Below are 18,881 nucleotides of genomic sequence, written 5' to 3'. Positions count from 1 at the left end.
TCTATTGTTATAATGATGCCCACTTCTATTAACTGGAATGTTTCAGTCTGATCTGCCCTTAAAAGTTATATTTGAAATCTGAAAAGCGTAGCAAAATTCCTTATCATTCCTCAGATTATCAGCTGTGAATAAGATTAATTTATTACCTGCAGCTTAGCAACACTATTTCTAGCTTTAAATAAACCATCAAAGTAATAAAAAAAACCAAAAACAAGCAACAAACCAAACTTTTCTATCCACAGTCTCTCCTGCCAACAGAACTTTTACTGCTGCTATCCTTGCTTGTTCCATGTGGTATAGAGAACAGGAAGGAAATTCTGGGTTTAAAAGCCATTTTCAAACACTTCAAGCACGGCCTTTCCATACTGTAAACACCTTTCAATTAATTCCTGTCACTACAAATTTATCACTATCATTTCCACAACAAAGAACTTGTACGTGTTTTCCTCTCAAAAATCTTAAGCAGATCTTCTCTGCTCTTTATTTAGCTATTTTTGACTATTTCCAGTAATTTCTGAACTGTATAAAAAATTACTTAATCTTATGAACATGTTTCCTTCTACTTGTCTGTCAGAACATTTTGAATGCACTTGTCACTGGCTATATTTAATTCTAATTTTGATTTCAAGTGCTGCCATATTTTGGGTAATGGGTAGCAATATTTTAAGCTCTGCTAGTCTCTATATTATTTTGTAAAACAATTTCCAGATAAATGTTTATACAAACTAAGCACAGCAAAAGAGAAAATGCTAATTTAGCCTATGATTAAAAAATGAAAAAAAACTCTGACAACCCTTTTGATTTCTTTTAAATTGAGTTGGTACCAACTCTTCTGAAAGCACCTAAAGGGGGCTTAGAGGAAAATGGAGACAAACTTATTAGCAGGGCCTGTTGTGACAGGCTAAGTGGTAATGGTTTTAAACTGAAAGGGATTTAGACTACATATAAGGAAGGGTTTTTTTACCATGAGGATGGTGAAACATTGGCACAGGTTGCCCAGAGAAGTTTAGGATCCACCCCAGTTTATATGGGGCTCCATCCATGAAGATGTTCCTGCCCATGGCAGGGGGTTGGAATTAGATTACCTTTGAAGTTCCCTTCCAACCCAAACCATTTTAGATGGTTCTTAGATGATTTCTCATGCCATAGAGAACTTATTGCTAGAGAAAAAGGGCTATGGTTTGTTTTCTTTAACACTGGCAGTTTCTGCTCTGGACAAAATCTTCCTGCTCCACTGCTCTAGTTTAGCTGAGCATCTGAGGTTCGTGAACTGCAGGCACTGAAGATGAACTCTTCAAGACTTAACCAGGTGTTAACCCTTCCATCTTCCATGACTTTTGTCAGGCCTTGGGTGAGCAGATTTAACACGATGGTATCACCAAAAAATACCCCTTTCCTAGGGGTAGTGAAGTAAGTGAGATCTCCCCAGTGAGGAGCAGAACAAAAGCAAGGCTGGAAGCAGGAGTTCCTCACGTGGCAATGGCAATTTCAATCTGAAGTGGAGGCACACATGATGCAGTGTGTGTGGAATTCCTCAGAGAGGCAGGAGGGCAGCTAGACAGAGCAAATATGGAGCACAGTGAATTTCATTACATTAAGCCACTTTTGATTTACCCTCTGGAAAATAATTCAGAGCTGTGTTTTTTCTTCCAACCGTACAAGAGGAGCTGAGCTCCCCACAGACTACCCAAATCTCCTATATTTGAACATCCAATGAAGCTTTTTAACCAGATAACTGAACTGATATTTGAAATACAGCTGATGGGATAGATGCTTCATTCTCATGAAGTGTCTTGGGACAACAATTCCATCTTTCACTCCATTTATATAAATTAATCATGGCAAAAGAGAAAATACTAATTTAGCCTATGATTAAAAAATAAAAAAAACCTCTGACAACCCTTTTGATTTCTTTTAAATGGAGTAGGTAACACTTTCTTGCATGCTATAGTTGGTAACACTAGGTGCTTTTCCATGGAACCCAGACTACTGAAGCACTGAAGCATTAAAGGCCATCAGATGCAGGCAGGCATCCCATTCTGGGAGCCCCACACTCTAAAGGGAGCAGACAGACTTCAAAGCACCTGAAAAGATATTTCAATCTAGAAAGTGGTGCAGTTAAACATAAGTTTTGAAATTTTAATTTCTGAAGCAGTGCCTACTTCATTTAAGAAACAAGAAACACCTCTGATTGCTCAGTAGGGCTCAAGCTCCAGTTTAATTTTTCTAAAGATCAGCAAGTATTGAATATATAAACATCCAACATTTCACATTAAACACCCACCATTGATATCATACAAAGGAAAATGTCTTCTAGTAAGAGTTAAAACAAAACACTCTCTATTAAAAATATGAGTTTGTTCAAGATCAAAGGTTTTATTTAGGTTTTTTTGTTTTTCCTATGTGCAATGTCATTGCACATTTCTCCCACTTACCTTATACCTGTTCTGGTCCTTACTGGATCCTTTTATAAATCATCCAGTGAAAACATAGACAGCTTTCTCAGGACTGGGTGATTTGAGGCAACACAAGTGCAGTGGTGGCACCTTGGAAGGAGTGGAAGCACATGACCAGGAGGAGGATTGGGAAAAAGAAGGAAATAAGATCTTCTCCTCATTGCTGCAATGAGCTTTGCACCAGCTCTCCATCATCTTTTGTCATGTTAGAAGTCAAGCTTTCATAGACCAACTTTAGCTCAATAAAATGAATTCTGAAGATTTTGCTTAATTTGTTTGCACACATACTCAAGTTTTCAAATAAATGCACAGAGCAATGTAAGTGAAGAAATTCAAAGGAGGGCATTTGCTGTGAGGTTCCAAGACAGAGTGTGCTCTTTGAAAGGCAGCACTCTCTTCCCTATTCACACATATCTTAATGCCTAGCTTCATGTTTAAAGAGACCACATGCCAAATTAAATGCAAAATCTAATCTGTTAAAGCAACTGCAATTTTCTGCTTTGGTCAGAATCCCAATTACAACAACAAACAACGCAGCCAGTGATTAATAACAAGCCTAACCAAAACTCATGTTATTACTGCCTATCTGATCTACTCACTCATTCCTGCTCCTGCAGGATACCACAGGCTGGCAGCAGCCACAGCCTGCACAAAGGTGCTGCATCCAGCATGTGTAGCTGTCCAACAGTGCTCAACAGAAACATGTGCTGCAGAAATCTCATTTTGTGCACTTTTCACAATGTGTTGATACATCACACCCAATTCAGCTTTGGCCTGAACTTCTTCAAACTTCATCTGATTAGATACATTCAAGTCGCTTGATTGTTTTATCTTTGAAACATTAGTTTTTGAAAAAGAATGTCCTCAAGTCTCCAAAACACTGTTTCCAAACAATTGTGAAGATTCATTCTCTCAGCACAAGGCTATTCATTAAATTTATTTCTAAAGCTTTTGTTGACACATCGTTAGCCACTGAAAGCTAAGCACCAAGGTGTTTGTGTATGTTAGCAAACTATTTATGATACTGTGATAGTTCTAAAATAAAATACTATTATGTGCTGAAATACAATCCTTTTTGTCCACTTGAAACAACCAAGCTGTAATCTCAGACTTGCACCATTAATTGCACATTCTGCCCTTAACTAATTTCTTCCATCAACAACAGGTGAAGCTGCTGATCCAGCATGTGCATCTGACTATTCTTCCATGATTCTCTTCAGTCCACCAAAAATTGCCCAAAAGCACAATAAGAATTTTGCTGCAAAGCCCAGTTTACAGGTTTAGCTGAAAGCCTCTTAAAGGAAGAGAAAAAAATATTTTGGCACAGAAACGCAACGGAAGAGCCAGAACAAGACCAAAACCAGGCATCATCTGTTATGGAAAAGCAAAGTACAGGAGCAATGCTGTCTGTGAAAGGAGGCACTGGGGATAGAGAGACATTGGAAAAACAGCATAGAGTCAGGTTTGTTGTACCTGCAGTGAAAAGGAAGTCAAAAGCACAGGCGCCTTGTGCTGCCAGCCTGGTGCTCTGACACTCATGACACCATTAAAGCTGTACCATACCACGATGTTCTTCTGCAGAGCCAGGTATGGAGGGGCTTGACAGCTGGCCTGCAAGCAAAGTTGAGTTAATGGAAGAAATAACAATTGATGATTTTCCAGTGTATCCACAGCAAGGAAGAAGACAAGGCTGTCAGCATGGAAACAGATTAGAAAAAAAACATGGAAATTTTTGTAAGCTAGACTACATGCATAAGTAGATGTTTATACATGTCTTATTAAATTTCTCTAGAACTTTTGCCAATTATATTGACATTAATTGCTTTGCACCAATGAATATAATAAGTTATTGAGATATAGTTAACGACTTAAGATCATGTTTTGTTAAGAGTATATAAGCTGGAGAACACAAATAAAACCTTTTTATCTTGGACCCTGATCACATGCGTGTGTCACGTCTGACCTAATGGTGACAGCCAGTCTTGTACATCCCATCCTTCAGTGGTGCAGGTGACCCTCCTGAAGGACAGGCTGCCATCCAGAGGGACCTGGGCAAGCTCAGAGGTGGCCCATGGAAATCTCCTGTGGTTTAACAAGGCCAGGGCTGGTGCTGCACCTGGGCCAGGGCAGCCCCTGGTACCAGTCCAGGCTGGGGATGAGCAGGTCCAGAGCAGCCCTGGGGAGAAGGACTTGGGGTGCAGGTGGGTGAGAGGCTGGACAGGGTCCAGCAGTGTGCAGCTGGAGCCCAGAAAGCCAATGCCAGCCTGGGCTGCACCCAGAGCAGCCTGAGAGCAGCTGGGGAGGGGATCCTGCCCCTCTGCTCTGCTCAGGGTATCCCAGCTGGAGCTCTGCACCAGCACAGCAGGACAGGGAGCTGCTGCAGGGAGCCCACCAGGGTTAGAGGGGATCCTGCCCCTCTGCTCTGCTCAGGGTATCCCAGCTGGAGCTCTGCACCAGCACAGCAGGACAGGGAGCTGCTGCAGGGAGCCCACCAGGGTTAGAGGGGATCCTGCCCCTCTGCTCTGCTCAGGGTATCCCAGCTGGAGCTCTGCACCAGCACAGCAGGACAGGGAGCTGCTGCAGGGAGCCCAGAGCACAGCACAGGATTACAGGGATGGAGCACCTCTCGCAGCAGGACAGGCTGAGGGAATTGGGGTTGCTCAGCTGGAGAGGAGAAGGCTTTGGGGTCACCCAGCTGTGGCCCTCCAGCGCCTGCAAGGAGCCTGCCAGAGCAGTGGAGAGGGGCTTTACAAGGGCATGCAGTGACAGAACAAGGGGGAGCTTTGCAATGAAAAAGAGCAGCTTTATATCAGATTTAGGGGGAGATTCCTTGCTGTGTGAGTGGGGAGGCCCTGGCACAGGCTGCCCAGAGAAGCTGTGGCTGCCCCATCCCTGGAAGTGTCTAAAGCCAGGTTGGATGGAGCTCTGAGCAGCCTGGATAGCAGAATGAGCCCCTGCCCATGGCAAGGGAGTTGGAACTGGATGATCTTCAAGGTCCCTTCCAACCCAGGCCATTCCATGATTCTATGCTATACAATATAAAAAACAATCACACTCAAACACTGGCTTACATTTCTTCTGGTAACATATGTAATAATTCTAGCACACTGTGCAACAAAGAAGCTAATAAATAAATATAACAGTTACAAATAAATACATTGATGCCAATCATGAACTGGAGCAGGATTTTTGGCCCTAGATCTGTGATTGCTATATTGCTTTAATTATGATAAAATCACAGAAAAGTGCCAACTATTCCTTAGCTTGATCCTGCATTTCATTTGGTATATGTTCACTCTAAACATGTAACCAGACCTCAAAAAGCAATATTGCCATTCAGCCTTGTGCAACAGTGAATGATTTAAAGAGAAGCAGGAAATTTTCCTTAAGGGGCAGTGTGTGTGAGCTCACACAGTTCTCCAACAGAGCTGGCTTGATTCTGGCTGAAGTGTCACACAGGCAGAGGAGCCCAGCACTGTCTGCAGAGTGCACTCCTGGACTCCAGAGATTCCCATGTGGAATACACCACCAGCCAAGACAACATCTCACCACAAGATGTAAAACTCCCCTGTCATCTCCTCCTGGCTGCTCAATACAGCTGAGCCAGCTGACTCAGCTCAGCAGCATTACAGAAAAATCACCTCTGGCAGAAAAAGGTAAAGGTGAAAAAGGGAAGCCAGTGGAGTGAATTCATTACTCACCCTGTGGCCAGAGCCCATCACTAGAAGTGAGAGGGTGAAGAAGGGAAGCAGGGACAGTCAGGCTTTCTTCTTTGAGTTGTCAGCAAGCAGCTGAGGCAGCCCAGCCCTGCTGCCACGCCACATCTGGAGGCAGCAGCACATGGAGATCATTCCTCAGACCTTAAGCAGATGATTCCCATTAAAGTGTAACCTTAAGTACTTATATCTGTCTCCTAGCTATCAAATTATATTTTTGATTCTATAAAGGATTTATTTTTTCCAAGTGGAGACTCATTGTTTAGGGAAAGAAATGAGAAACAAAAAAAATCAGTAGTGCTCCAAGCTGGTACACTGCACAGATTGTGTTACAGTGCTTCAACTTAAGATTTTGGTCTTAAGTAGAGAGAAAAATTGTATTATGTTTCAGCAAGATATTTTTGTTATATTAAATTCTTGACTTCAGAGAGAAGCACATACAATATCACTACTGGCCACAGGCACTAAGTTATGCACTACAGTTCAGAAGGCATTTTAGCCCACTAAAGCTCAGTTTCTAAACAGTAAGCAACAGCTGCATTTGAAACAAAACCATTCCTTATTAAGACAAGATTCCAAGTTTCAGAATCATTAACACACCTAACATGACTACTAAATACAAATTTTAATATGTACACTTTAATCTAAACATTAAAAAAAGTCTAACATGATCTATCAATGGACTTTTTCTATGAACAGATCCTTCAGAAAAGCTGCCTGTAAGTTTCCTGGGTACCAGGGTACTGTAAAAGCACTTACTCTCAACATACTCTATTGTTGTCTTAGAGAAAAGTGTTTCAAAATACCATTTGTTACAAAAAGATAAAATGCACAAGCTTGGAGGAAGATTTCCTAGACAGAGGACAGCAACGAGCAGCAGGGGTCAGTTTAATGAGAAAGCCGCGGAAGTCTCCCTGGCTGATCTCAGGACAAGATTGACCTCATACACAGGAAAAGCAAATCACTGGATAAACTGACTTTATCTGATGGTTGTGGACATCAGTGGTTAAGCTTTTAGTCTACTACACCTTTATTAAAACCATGTAAAAGAAATTAAACTTAACAACAGCTGTCACAAATTGTTTCGCTCAACTTCACTATTTGAATGCCAGCAAAAAGGATCTACTCCAGCAATGCTCAGGGAAGCACAGTGTCTGTGGTTCATTTAGTGGCATGAAGGCACTGTCTGTATTTCCCTGCCTGCAAATCTGGACGGGTTCTTGTTTGTGATTTCTCGTGTAACATGATTTTACAGCCATGTACCCACCCCCACATTCACTTTAGAGCAGTTCTGTAGTGGAAATAAACAACATAATGGCATTCTTTACAGTTCATGTTGCCATTACTTGAAGAAAAAACCAAACAAGACACTAGCAGTTTTACAATTTATTAACACACCCTTCCAAATTTAGGACAAGAAACTCCACAGCAACATGTTCACTCTAGAAAACCAGACACTACAAGTAGAAGGAAAAGGCACTTCCTATCAGTTCCATGTATCACCCTGCTCTCAGCCCCACTTGAGGGGAGCAATGTGCTCTAAGTGTAATAATATAATGGCGATTAGTGGAGATCCTGCAGGGAAATAAAAAAACTGTGGGTCCTTCCCCACTGGAAATGGCACTTTCAGCAGCATCAGCAGCGCAAACGCTGCACTATTAGCATACAACTGGAGTCATTTTCTACCATCAGGCCTCGTTCATATGTAAAACAGCAACCCCGGGGAGAGAAAGTCTCCCACCCCCCTCACGGCTCCTCCAGCTGCAAGCAACACAGGTGCTAACTTATGCAAACACGAGGAAAACTCACTCTGCTGGTTTCTGGCTTTGGGGAGCTGCTGCTTCTCCCTCCAGCCTCTGCCCTGGCCTCTGGGTGACTTTGCTCCTCTCCTCAGTGCTGATGACTTTCACACTTACCTTTCTTTCCCTCCCCATCCATGGCTGCATTTCTTCCTGCTGCTTCTTGAAATTAGGCATGAGAAAAGCAGAACCTCAGCTTTTCCTCCTAAAGTCTCATGCTTTTCTTCTTTCTCATTTAATACTGATCACTCCGTCTTTTCATTCCAATGTTGAGGTTTTTTGCAGCTTTTTTTTTAACATCTAATCTGATAGGCTGTAGCCAAATTTCTAAATGCATTTCACTACAGAATTCATTTCAGTCTGTGGTTCAGAATTGCCTGGAGTGCTACAAACTGAATCTTCAAAAGACTTACTCGCTCATTAGCATACACCTTCCTCTTCTGAGCAGTGCCTTCAGGTGCAGTCACCCTCTTTCCAAGAGCATGTTCCTCATCTTTACCTCTGAGGCACATTCCTCCTGCTCATCTCGGCCTGCCTATCTTCAATCTGCAGGGAAAGCAAGACACCGCAGTTCACTCATCATCCTGATGTCTCCTTCGCTGCTACCCTGCTCTGTGCAGATGGTGCCCGTCTCCCTTATTCTTTGTTTTAACAACCACTCACCAAAAGACACAGAAATTTACCATCTACAAACCAGGTGGCTTAGGCTGCTCTAAATAAAAACAAACTGCTTTAGCCAGTCCTAGCTAAAGTAGAAAGTTTTACCATTTAAATTTAGACTAAATAAAAATAAAGAATAGATAGATATTCTCTCTCTTCTCTTGCTAGCTGGCTTTTGGCATACACGAGAAAGCTGGAAAGAGATTTTTCACAAGGGCATATGGTAATGGACAAGGGGCAATATACAAGGGGCAATATACAAGGGGTAACTGACAAGGGGCAATTGACAAGGGGAAATATACAAGGGCCAATATACAAGGGGCAACTGACAAGGGGAAATACACAAGGGGCAATTGACAACAGGCAATTGATATGGGGCAACGGCTTTAAACTGGAAGGATGTTTAGATGAGATATTAAGATGAGATTATTTACTGTGAGGAGGGTGAGACACTGGAACACCCAGAGAAATTGTGGCTGCTCCATCCCTGGAAGTGTTCAAGGCCCGGCTGGATGGGGCCTTGAGCAACCTGATCTAGTGGAAGGTGCCCATGCCCATGGCAGGAGGATCGGACTGGATGATCATCGAGGTCCCTTCCAATCCAAAGCACTCTGCCATGCCATCATACAATTCCATCCAGGCCTGCGGTGACTTCTCGATGGGGAATGCCCGGGTCTTTGGGAAGCTCTGACATACAGACACATAAAGAGGCGGTGGCTCGGCGCTCCCCGCCGCGGGGGGGGGCGGCCGGGCGCGGGGAGAGGCGTCAGCGCCCGGTGCCGGTGCCAGGGCGGGAGGGCGGCCCCACAAAGCGCCCTACAATGGGGCGGCTGCCGGGCTCCATCTTGGCGGCGGCGGCGGCCCCGGAGCCCGCGGCTGGCGGCGCTTCCCCTCCGCGGGAACAACATGGCCCCGCCCCGGTTCCTCCAACAAAGCGCCAGCGCTTCGCTCCACCGAGGAACCGGCCTCCCCCGTACCCGACACCGCCACCCCGCCCGTCCCCGCCTTCAGCCCCCCCACCCCGCCCCGGTGGCGGCTACCGCCCCCCGCCACGCTCCGCTCCCGCCGCCGCGCTTCCCCCTCGGGCCGCGGCCGCCCGTCCGCGAGTCACAAACCTCCTTCCTCCTCCTCCTCCTCCTCCTCTTCCTCCTCCTGCTGCTCCCGCTCCCCCCGCCGGCGCTGCTGGCGGCGGCCCCGGCGGCCCCTCCGCCGCGGCCTCCCTGCCCCCGGCCACGGAGCCCGTGAGCCCCAGTGCGCTGGCGGGGGAGGAGCATCCTGGGAACGCGCAGCCCGACATGGGTCCGGCGGCCGCGCAGCCCCCGCCGCCGCCCGCAGCTCCGCCCGCCGCCCGCCGCTGAGCGGGAGCGGAGCGCAGGGGGCCGCACGGGGCCGCGGCGCTGCCCGCCCCGGATGAGGCGCCGCTCCCCCCCCGCCCCGCTCGGTCCCCGCCGCCCTCAAAAGCGCAGGGCCCCCGCGGAGCCCCCGCGGCCCCGATGATGGACAGGAACTACCCCGCGACCCCCGGCTTCGCCGAGCCCCTGGCCCCGGGCACCGCGCCGCCCGCCGCTTCCTGGGCCTACGAGCGCGGCGCCGGCAGCCTGAAGCCCAGGTGAGGAGGGTCCGCGGCACGAAAGGCCGGGGGCCGCGCCGGGGCCTGGCCGAGGGCGGCCGAGGGGGCCCCGGCGGCGGGGCAGGGCAGGGCGGGGGGCGAGCGGGGCCCGGCGGTCCCGGGGAGGCCGGGCCGGGCGGGGCGGCGGAGGCCGCGTCCCGGCGGGCGGGCGAGCGGGCGGGCGGGGGGCGGCGGCGGCGCGGGCTCCCCGCTGTCCCCGGCGGCCCGCGGCGCTGGCGGCGGGGCGGGCGGTCTCTCCGCCCCGGAGGCTCGCGTCGGGCTGCGGCGCGGGTTCAAGAGTTCACGCGTCCCTGGCCGGCTCCCGGAGCGCAGCGGGGCCGCGGGCACCGGCGCTGCCCGGCCGAACAATGCTGCCCGCCGGGGCACCGGGCCGGCCGCGCCGCGCCAGCATCCCCCGCGCCCGTCCGTTTCTCCGCCGGTGTGCGCTCCGCTGAGCCCGGCGAAGCTCTTCGCTCTAAAGCGCTGCTCCGGGGCGTGCGGAGCCTCCTCCTCTCAGCCAAAACTTGTCTGGAGCGATTCAGTCCCGCGGAGAGTTCTGCAAAGTTCCGGGAAGTGCGGGGAAAATACGGGATATCTTATTGGCTTCGGGTTGCTTTTTGATTGTGTAACTCTGCCAACTAAAAGGAGTATTCTCTAGGCGATGAGATTTTCGTTATCGCCTGCCTTTTATGTCTCTCGCTTGATTTATCTGCAGTTCCCATCTCGACGGCGTTTAAAGGTAAAAGAGGATCTCGGGCTAAAAATATCCCGTCAGAATAGGTGCGCTGATAGATGACTTTGCACTTGGTTCTGAAAGTGGTCAGACATGTCTGATAAGATTAATAGATTATCAGGTCAGAAGGACTGTTGCAATCATTTAGTCTGACCTCTTCATAATGCAGGCCATAGAACTTTTCTTTTCCCCCTCAATCTGTGTTTGGAAATAGAGTTTACGTTTTAGAAGGTGTAGTTAAAAATTTCCCATGAGCCAAAATTCTTGGTAAAGTATACAAGTGACTGATTTATATTGTATTTTTGATATGAAGAGGGCTGCCTTTAGTTTTTGGCCACCGAGTCCTGTTTATAGCTTCATCAACACTGAAAATATGTCGAGTATGAATTCTTATGAATTCTAATTAATTTCTTGCTTTACTTATTTTTCTTAATAAAAATAACATAATCTTTTGAAGTTTATTGCCAGAGATTTTTTTCTTTTTTCACTTTACTTTAGTTATTCTCCCAGATTTCTTTCAGATTTCCTCCAAGTTGTCCATTTCCCTTCCTGAGTTGTGCACATTGCATTTGAGATGCAGTGAGAAGATCTCAGGAGCTCCCTGGGAAGTGAGTGAGGCGGTACATTCCCCGTTTCACAGAGAATTGCAGCTTTTTGGCCAAACCCTTGCCCCATCAATCTCTTTAGCCAGTTTCTCTGAGGAGCTGCCTGCATGGCAAAGTAAGGTCTCCATATAATTCTTCCCAATTTTTCTTCCTGACTACTGAAGTGCTTTTGGTGTTGTTGCTATGTTGATTTCAGTGGAAGTCAGTGACCTGTCCTTTCTGTATTGCTTTTGCCAGCTCCCATCACCTCTTGAGGGTCGTGCCAGCTGTTTGGAGGTGATTTGGATTTCCCAGGTCATTTAAGAATAGGTAGTGCAGAAGCAGAACTTGGATTTTACAGGATTTTCTTTTTTAATATTTAAAATAATCCCCTGGTTTTACAACACGTCTTGCAAATTTTTTTTAATCGCTACTGTGTTAATGCAGTCTTAAATGTACATTTTGGGAATTCTTTAGGAGCAATGGCATGGACAAAAATCCCAAGACAAGTACCATGCAGAAGCTCATTAGATCACTGCCTGCTGCCTATACCAATCAAATTAGTATTATTGCATGCCTGTATGATATGGCAGTATTTATACTATGCTTCAGGAAACAATGTGGAGAAAACTTTTATTTCTTTGAAATTTCATCTCCAGGTTCTATACATGGTGACAAATGATGCATTTAAAAATTGTTGGCTGAAACATTTAAACTTTTTTCTTTAACTGTACCAAGAACAGGGAAAATACTGAATAATGAATCCTATTTTGTGCTTGAATTTCTCCTGATCTAGCTTCTTTGGGTTCATGTCATTTTTAACAAGAATTAACATACCCTGTCTTTGGCCAGATTTAAAGATTTGAACCATGATGGACACAGAGATGAGTAGAGTCTGGGCTTTAGGTGCTTGTGGATTCCTCTACTGCTGCTGCTAGCACTTGTCTTTGTATGGATGGAGTTGCTGAGGAATGGGGATGGAAGAGTCATTCCTGTCACTGCCAAGGCTTGCAGCAGCCTGGAAGGAAATTGTGGAGGTATAGATGTACTGTAAAGGAATATGCTGTCCATGCCCTCGACTTGTGTTACAGATCACATCACATTTTTCACAGTGGTGTTTCTGATTGTGGTTGACAGGTAGTCATCTTAACAGCTGAAGCTGCATTAGCCTGATGTTAAATTAAAAAATGTGTGTCATGTTCATCTGGTACTTGCTTGAAAAGAATTCAGCCTTTAGGTGATAAAGATGACAATATTTCATTCAAATCTCATAGTTATGCTCTTGCAGGCTGTGTCGTGGCAGGTTTTGTTCCCTTTGTGTGGAGAGCCATGTTCACAGTCTCAGCTCATCAAAATGATTTCTCCTCCCTACAAGCATTGCTCCTGTCTTCCTCCTGTGCTTCACTTCAGCCATCTGGTTTTTATCCTGCTTCTTATTTCTTGCAGGCACTGTTTTGTCTGTGCAATGCCTCTATTCTTATCAACTCAAAGGAAATGTGTGGTGAAGGGTTGCAAAGACATTTCTACCAGGCCTGCTGTGACATAACTCTTGCCATGGAATAGGAGATGGTGGATTGGGATGGAAGCTGATGGAAATCACTGGCATCCCTCTGGTACCTAAGCAGGGACACACTGGGATACTGCAGCCTGGTAGGAGGGGCTGAGGGGATGCTCTGACCCCCAGACCCCTTACACAGCCTGTCAGCATCAGAAGGAATTGCTGGTGGTTCTAGGAGTGCCCTGCCACTTTTGGCCTTTTACTATAGTGTCAGAAAACCCCACCTCTGTGCTTAAACCCTCTTTTGGCCAAAAGCTCTTGAACAGCAGATAAGGTGTGCCATGCTTACTTGCGGCTTGCTCAGGAATTATTGAGTATTCAGAAACCAGCTGATGTGTAATAGTGTGAGAAACTGTTGTAATTGCTTGGAAAGAGATGTGGAGACACCTGATAATGGATGAGGTTTCTGGTTGAGTTTCTCTGACTTGGGGGTACTCATTTAAAAAAAGATTTTTACTACTGGAAAGATCTCACTGTTCTTGTTCTGTTTTTACCACAGCTCCAAGACTCAAATCTGCTACATGTGATTAAAAGTCAGTCACAATTATTTTGTTGTTGATTTAAATTTTATGGTGATTGCCATGGTCTCTGATGTTCCTTTATGTCTCTATCCATCTCTGTGCTACCCAAGCATATGGGATTTTATGTCATTTAATTCAATATGGTTCTTTACAACAGATAGCTCTGGCATTGTTAGTGTGGCCTGTAACAGCTAATCTAAGATAAAGAGTTAGTTCCTGTGATAGTTCATTTGCAAACTTGCATAAATGGAAGGCTAACACTTTTATGATAAATGGTTATGATGGGTTTTTAAACTCATTTTTGCATAGCTGTCAAATTAATGCTTATTGTAACAGCTGTGTGATAATTGTGTTTTAGTTAAGGCTCAATTTTAAATTCTAATGGGTTTTTGCATAGCTATAGGAACTCTGTAAGTGCAGAGTATTTTAGAAAAGATGAGAACCCTTTCTTTCATCAAATGAAATTGTTCTGAAAGGTGAAACCAATGTTTGTTGTTAAATACATTCTACAGAAAGTTCCCTATGGCGTAGTATTTCAAGTGCGTTCTCATAATCTGGGAATTTACTTAGAAATTTTGTATTAAAAGGCCCAGAAACACTAAATAAATTTTAAAAACATATAAAAAGGTAGGTCACTTTTAAAATCTTACCAAATTTTCTGTCATAGTTTATATCTGAAACATTTATACATGCAAAATAAACAGAGGTAGTCCATGGCATAGTGCAGATACCTTACAGGGACTTGCTGGCTTTTGTTTGGCTTCCTTTCTTTTTGGTTTTTTTTCACCTGCATTCAGCACACACTGAAATCACAGCTGTGAGAAGGTCAAAGATTGGCTGAACAGAAGCTGAATGCATTCTTGCTCTGTGTCCCACAGCTTTTCCCTGGTGCAGATGTGTGGTCATCTTGCAAAATCTTGACTAAAGTTTCAAAATGAGCCAGCCAGGCTTGTTTGGATTTAGATGCTGCTTACCTGTGTGAGATTTAATGCCAGCTTTACGTGGAAGATTTCAAGCAGTGTGTGTCATTCTGCTGCAGTGAGAAATGGTGATAAAGAATTATCTGCAGAAGGAGTGAGCTGAGACTGAGTGTGAGGGTGCAGTTACCTGAGAAGGCTGAACTGGCTGCTCAGGCTCACTGCTGCTGCAAGGGGCTCCCTTCCTCTTCCCTTGTCTTTGGTGTTTGTGCAACTGCACAGGGAGCTGGTCCTGTTTGTCAGTCCATGAGAAAACTCTCCTGGCTGAAACAGTGAATGGCTTGAGCTGGATATCTGTGCTGGAGGGCTGGGAGCCAGAGGTGGCACCTGGGCACAAGCAGGGAGCAGAGCTGTGTGGCCTTGGCAGGGATTCTTGCCAGTGGTTCTGGACAGGGTTTGGATGGGCTCGTTCTTGCCGTGTCACTGTCTTTGATGAACATCCCGCAGAAATTGTGCTGCCTGCTTCCCTGGCAGGAAGGAGCACTTGGTGCCTGTTAGCTGGGTGCCACATCTGTCCTCAGATCACCCACAGTGACATTTCAGATGGGAGCCCTTTCCCATGGAGCCAACATCCTCCACGCAGGATACAGAATACATTGTTCTGCAAGAAGGCGACTTGTATCCCACCACCTATGCAAAAACTGTTTCAGTCCCATGTGTGTATTTTGCCTTTCATCCTGTTAACTTTAATCATAGGTGTGTTTACCTGACCCCAACAGAGAGCAACCTTTTCACCTTGTTTCTTCTGCACTTTTCCCCACCTTTTATTTTTTTCTTGGAGTTGCTGCTGATTTTGGCATAAAGCTGTCATAGGAAGGAGGCTGTTTTTAGAAAAATCCTTGTTCCTGTCAGGAAAAAAGCACCTATGCCTGAACTATAGTAATTCTAAACAATACTTGGGCTCTTATAGAGTGGGTGTATTTTGCATGGGTATCTTTGTTATATTTTGTCAAAGCTTTCACAAATTTGCATGTCAAGAAGTTGCTTTGCATGGTGAGTGCCTATTCCATAGATTAAACAAACAAAGAAAAGACAAACCAAAACAAAAACCGGTCAAAAGGCAGTACATTAATAGTCTCACTTCAGACTTTCCTTAGCAGCCTTAACTGTGACAAAAATAACTTTGAGCAGCATGCAGAGTTCAGCCTTTCCAGCACAGCATTTCTTGCTGTACCATGCAAGTGGCAGAGAAAAGAAAATTCTTTGAATTTTTAAGCAAAGAGAAATACTTTCTGAGAGGACAGAGTGCATGGTTATTGAGTACTAGATTTATTTGTCTCACTGGGCAGATTTCTTAGGTTTTAGGTTTACTTCTGCTTGCTATTCTGTCATTGTTACATGACTTCTTTTGTTTCATTGCCCTGGACAGACCTGGGGCCAAGTGGACACTTAAATTCTTTAGAGCCTCCTCAGCACCTCTCTGATGCTACAAAACGAGGCAGGGAGCTCTTATTCCTGGATTTCTGCACACTTGAAAGTTTCTTATTCCAAAACAATTCAGCAAGAACTTACATATGTTTAGACAAGCTCTTACTTTCCCATATTGCTTTTCTTGTTTTTCATCTTCCTTCTGCATGCCTACCTGTGTTGCTTGCTTAGGACTTGGAAAAGTGCATCCAATTATGCTCAGCAGGAAGAAGGCACCCTTAGGCATCCTTATCTTGGAGTAATAGTGTTTACACAGCAGGATACTAAGGAGCATTTATTCCTTAATAATCCTGCAGGAGTTCTACTTAGGGCAGTCACACAGCTAGATTTCATTGGAGATATCCCTCCTTTTTCAGCTGGAGAAGAGTTGGAGGGCTCCAGTCCTTCATGTAGCATTCCAGATGTCTGGCAAGCTGTTCTGAGAGCTTTTGGTCACCCAGAACGTGCCAGACAAAGGGTCAGAGCATGGGCCAGGCTGAGTGTGCCAGGCTGTGCTGCACCTTCCATGCTGCCCTTTTTCCTGCCCAGGAAATCCCTCTCAAAAATATGGCAGCTTGGTGTTTCACACCACATCCTGTTTACTTTCTCTGGTCTTCGTGTCAAAAATTCCAGTGCTAGACAGTGAATAATCCTTCAATCCCCATGCTCGGCCCATTTCAGGATGTTCTGCTGAGTCTGCCAAGAACAGGATTTCCAATAAGTTTTTCTTGAATCTGAACATTTGTTCATTTGCTGTGCAAAGAGTGATTGTAGAAAGCCAACTCCTCCCTGCTCTGAACACAGCTATGTGCTAACCACCTTCAGCTGCTGGCACTGGTGAGCTGGAGTTTGCTGATAGTCAGCACCACTGGAAAGAGATGGGATTTTCATCTTTTCCCCTTTAAAAAACTCCCTTTTGTTATTGTAAGTTTTTTCACCAATTAAAGGATATTTTTTAGTTCATGTGCGTATGCTGTTTTGATCTGGATTAATAACTTGGTTTTGTTTAGACATGATCATCATGAAAGCTCAAATCACTATCAAGGGCATATTCAATGCATTTGCTTAATATAGTGTAATTTTTCCTATCTCAAAGTAAATGCCACGTGGCTGTAACTGTCTTTCTACAGTTTGGAACAATGGTTGAAACATTCACAAGCAACTGGGTTCATCTGGTATTTTCAGCTAAATAGTGACTTGTGGCAAATGAAATGATAGCCAGGGTCCCCTTTGTAAGGTTAAAAATGTAGATTTAAACCTGTTCTAGGATGAGGAGAGCACTTGTGAAGAGGTATAAGAGCTAAATTCAAGAGCTATGCTAATTTTCCTTATAAACTTGGTTAATAACACCCTGTGGTGCTTCCTTTAATGTAAAGGACTCTTTGCTGCTGTGTTTTATGATGAAATGTGTTGTTAGCATGTTAGATCTTTCCTGGGCACACCTCCTAAATTGGGATGGAAGTGGAGTTAGTCATAGGGAAACTTCTTGTTATGAGTCTGAAGGAGCTCATGTGAGCTGCTTAGCTCTTGTGGTGTGTTGTGGGATGTGGAAAAAACACTGTGCTGGGCACGTGGGTGTGCTGGGAGGCTTGGAGCCCATCTAATGGCCCTGGATTTTTGGCTGTAGGGTGGCAGGATGTGTCATCTCAGATGTGGTCACTGAGCAGCTGCCCCGTTCTGTGCCAGTGGCTGTGGGCCATGAGCCCCCTGCTCTTCACGGGGGTGCATTTGAACTTCACCAAACCTGGAGAAACTGCCTTATTTCAGTACTGGGGACTCAGTGGCGAGGGCTGTAAATCAGAGTGGTTATTCCTTGTGCCTGGCTTTCCCTAGACTGAAGCACAAAGTATTTCATGGGTGCTGGAACTGCAAAGTGCTTCGAGGTTTGGTGATGAAGGGAACCCACTGACTGCACAAGATGGCTCTGCCAGTGTACAGCACACGTGTATCTGCAATTCTTACCTATTTTTGTGACAAAAAGCTCAGCTTCAGCATCATCCTTTCCATAGAAATGGGAAATAAAGGGCTTAGTAAGAAATGGGGTATCAAGTATTCCTGTAGTACCCTAAAGGTAAGACTCAAGCTTGCCACAAAATGCAATGCTGTGATAACTGGGAGGATGAGGGTTGAAAAGCATTTCAATAGGTAAAATGAGTTGTGATTTTATTAAGGCTCTGATGTGGCTAACCCACATCTTGAGATAATGCTCTGCTGATTTTTATATATTGAAATAAGATTTTGTTATTAAAAGTAATGGAACCTTTTTGTGTGTATCTCAGCTGTAATAGAGGATTATGCTGTGTGTTCAACCACTAGTACTGGAATGATCTAGAGAAGAGTTTTGAATATGCCCCAAGTACACTTTTGGCAACAGAATAGCATCACATATCAGAGAAAAAGTGTTAGATTTCCATTTACTGTCTGTTACACAAATCTTTTGAAATTGTAAGTAAAACTCTAGGAGAGAAGTTGTTTTTAAATTTAATTTTTAAAATCACAGCTATTCTCTTTATGCTGAGTAATGCAAAAGTTCTTTCACAGAAGGAAGGTAAGAGAAGAGAAATAAATGTAGTGACAAAATAATCCAGTGTCTCAAAAGGCAAGAAAATAAGATTGCAGATCTTAGAGTGGTGGAAACTACACAGACCATAATGGGACTTCTGTTTCTGCAGGCACTGATTGAGTAGAAGCTGTCAGGGAAGATGTATGAATCCCCAAAGCACTGCTTGGCAAACCAATGTCTTAAAATTATTTCTGACAATGCATTATAATGCAAATTGGGAGGAATGTGTTACAGTGTCTGTTTAAATGATACTGTCTTAATAAGGACATCAAAGTTAGTCTTGAATATTCAGAGCAGG

General features: G+C 44.9%; 1 protein-coding gene and 1 long non-coding RNA gene across 3 annotated transcripts in view; one reads left to right on the top strand and one right to left on the bottom strand.

Annotated features, from left to right (window-relative positions):
* Positions 1 to 661: 661 nt before the first annotated feature.
* LOC132074166 (uncharacterized) lies at positions 662 to 8,519 on the bottom strand. Its single transcript, XR_009418592.1, has 5 exons — positions 8,385 to 8,519; positions 6,158 to 6,316; positions 3,930 to 4,067; positions 2,436 to 2,546; positions 662 to 1,554 (listed from the first exon to the last, which is right to left on the bottom strand). It is a non-coding gene; the product is annotated as an uncharacterized LOC132074166 (long non-coding RNA).
* Positions 8,520 to 9,922: 1,403 nt separating this feature from the next.
* The window catches only part of QSER1 (glutamine and serine rich 1), a 44,088-nt gene continuing 35,129 nt past the window's right edge, over positions 9,923 to 18,881 (top strand). The window contains exon 1 of one of the 2 annotated variants that reach the window (XM_059473715.1): positions 9,923 to 10,240. In XM_059473715.1, coding sequence (XP_059329698.1) covers positions 10,125 to 10,240 — 116 coding nt within the window. In that variant the 5' untranslated portion in view covers positions 9,923 to 10,124. Of the gene's footprint in view, positions 10,241 to 10,792; positions 10,980 to 18,881 lie in introns of those variants that run through there. The other variant, XM_059473717.1, reaches the window with a different exon arrangement.

Source organism: Ammospiza nelsoni, chromosome 6 (genome assembly GCF_027579445.1).
Source record: "Ammospiza nelsoni isolate bAmmNel1 chromosome 6, bAmmNel1.pri, whole genome shotgun sequence".
In the NCBI taxonomy this organism is placed as follows: Eukaryota; Metazoa; Chordata; class Aves; order Passeriformes; family Passerellidae; genus Ammospiza; species Ammospiza nelsoni.
This window is presented reverse-complemented; position numbering and strand designations above follow the sequence as displayed.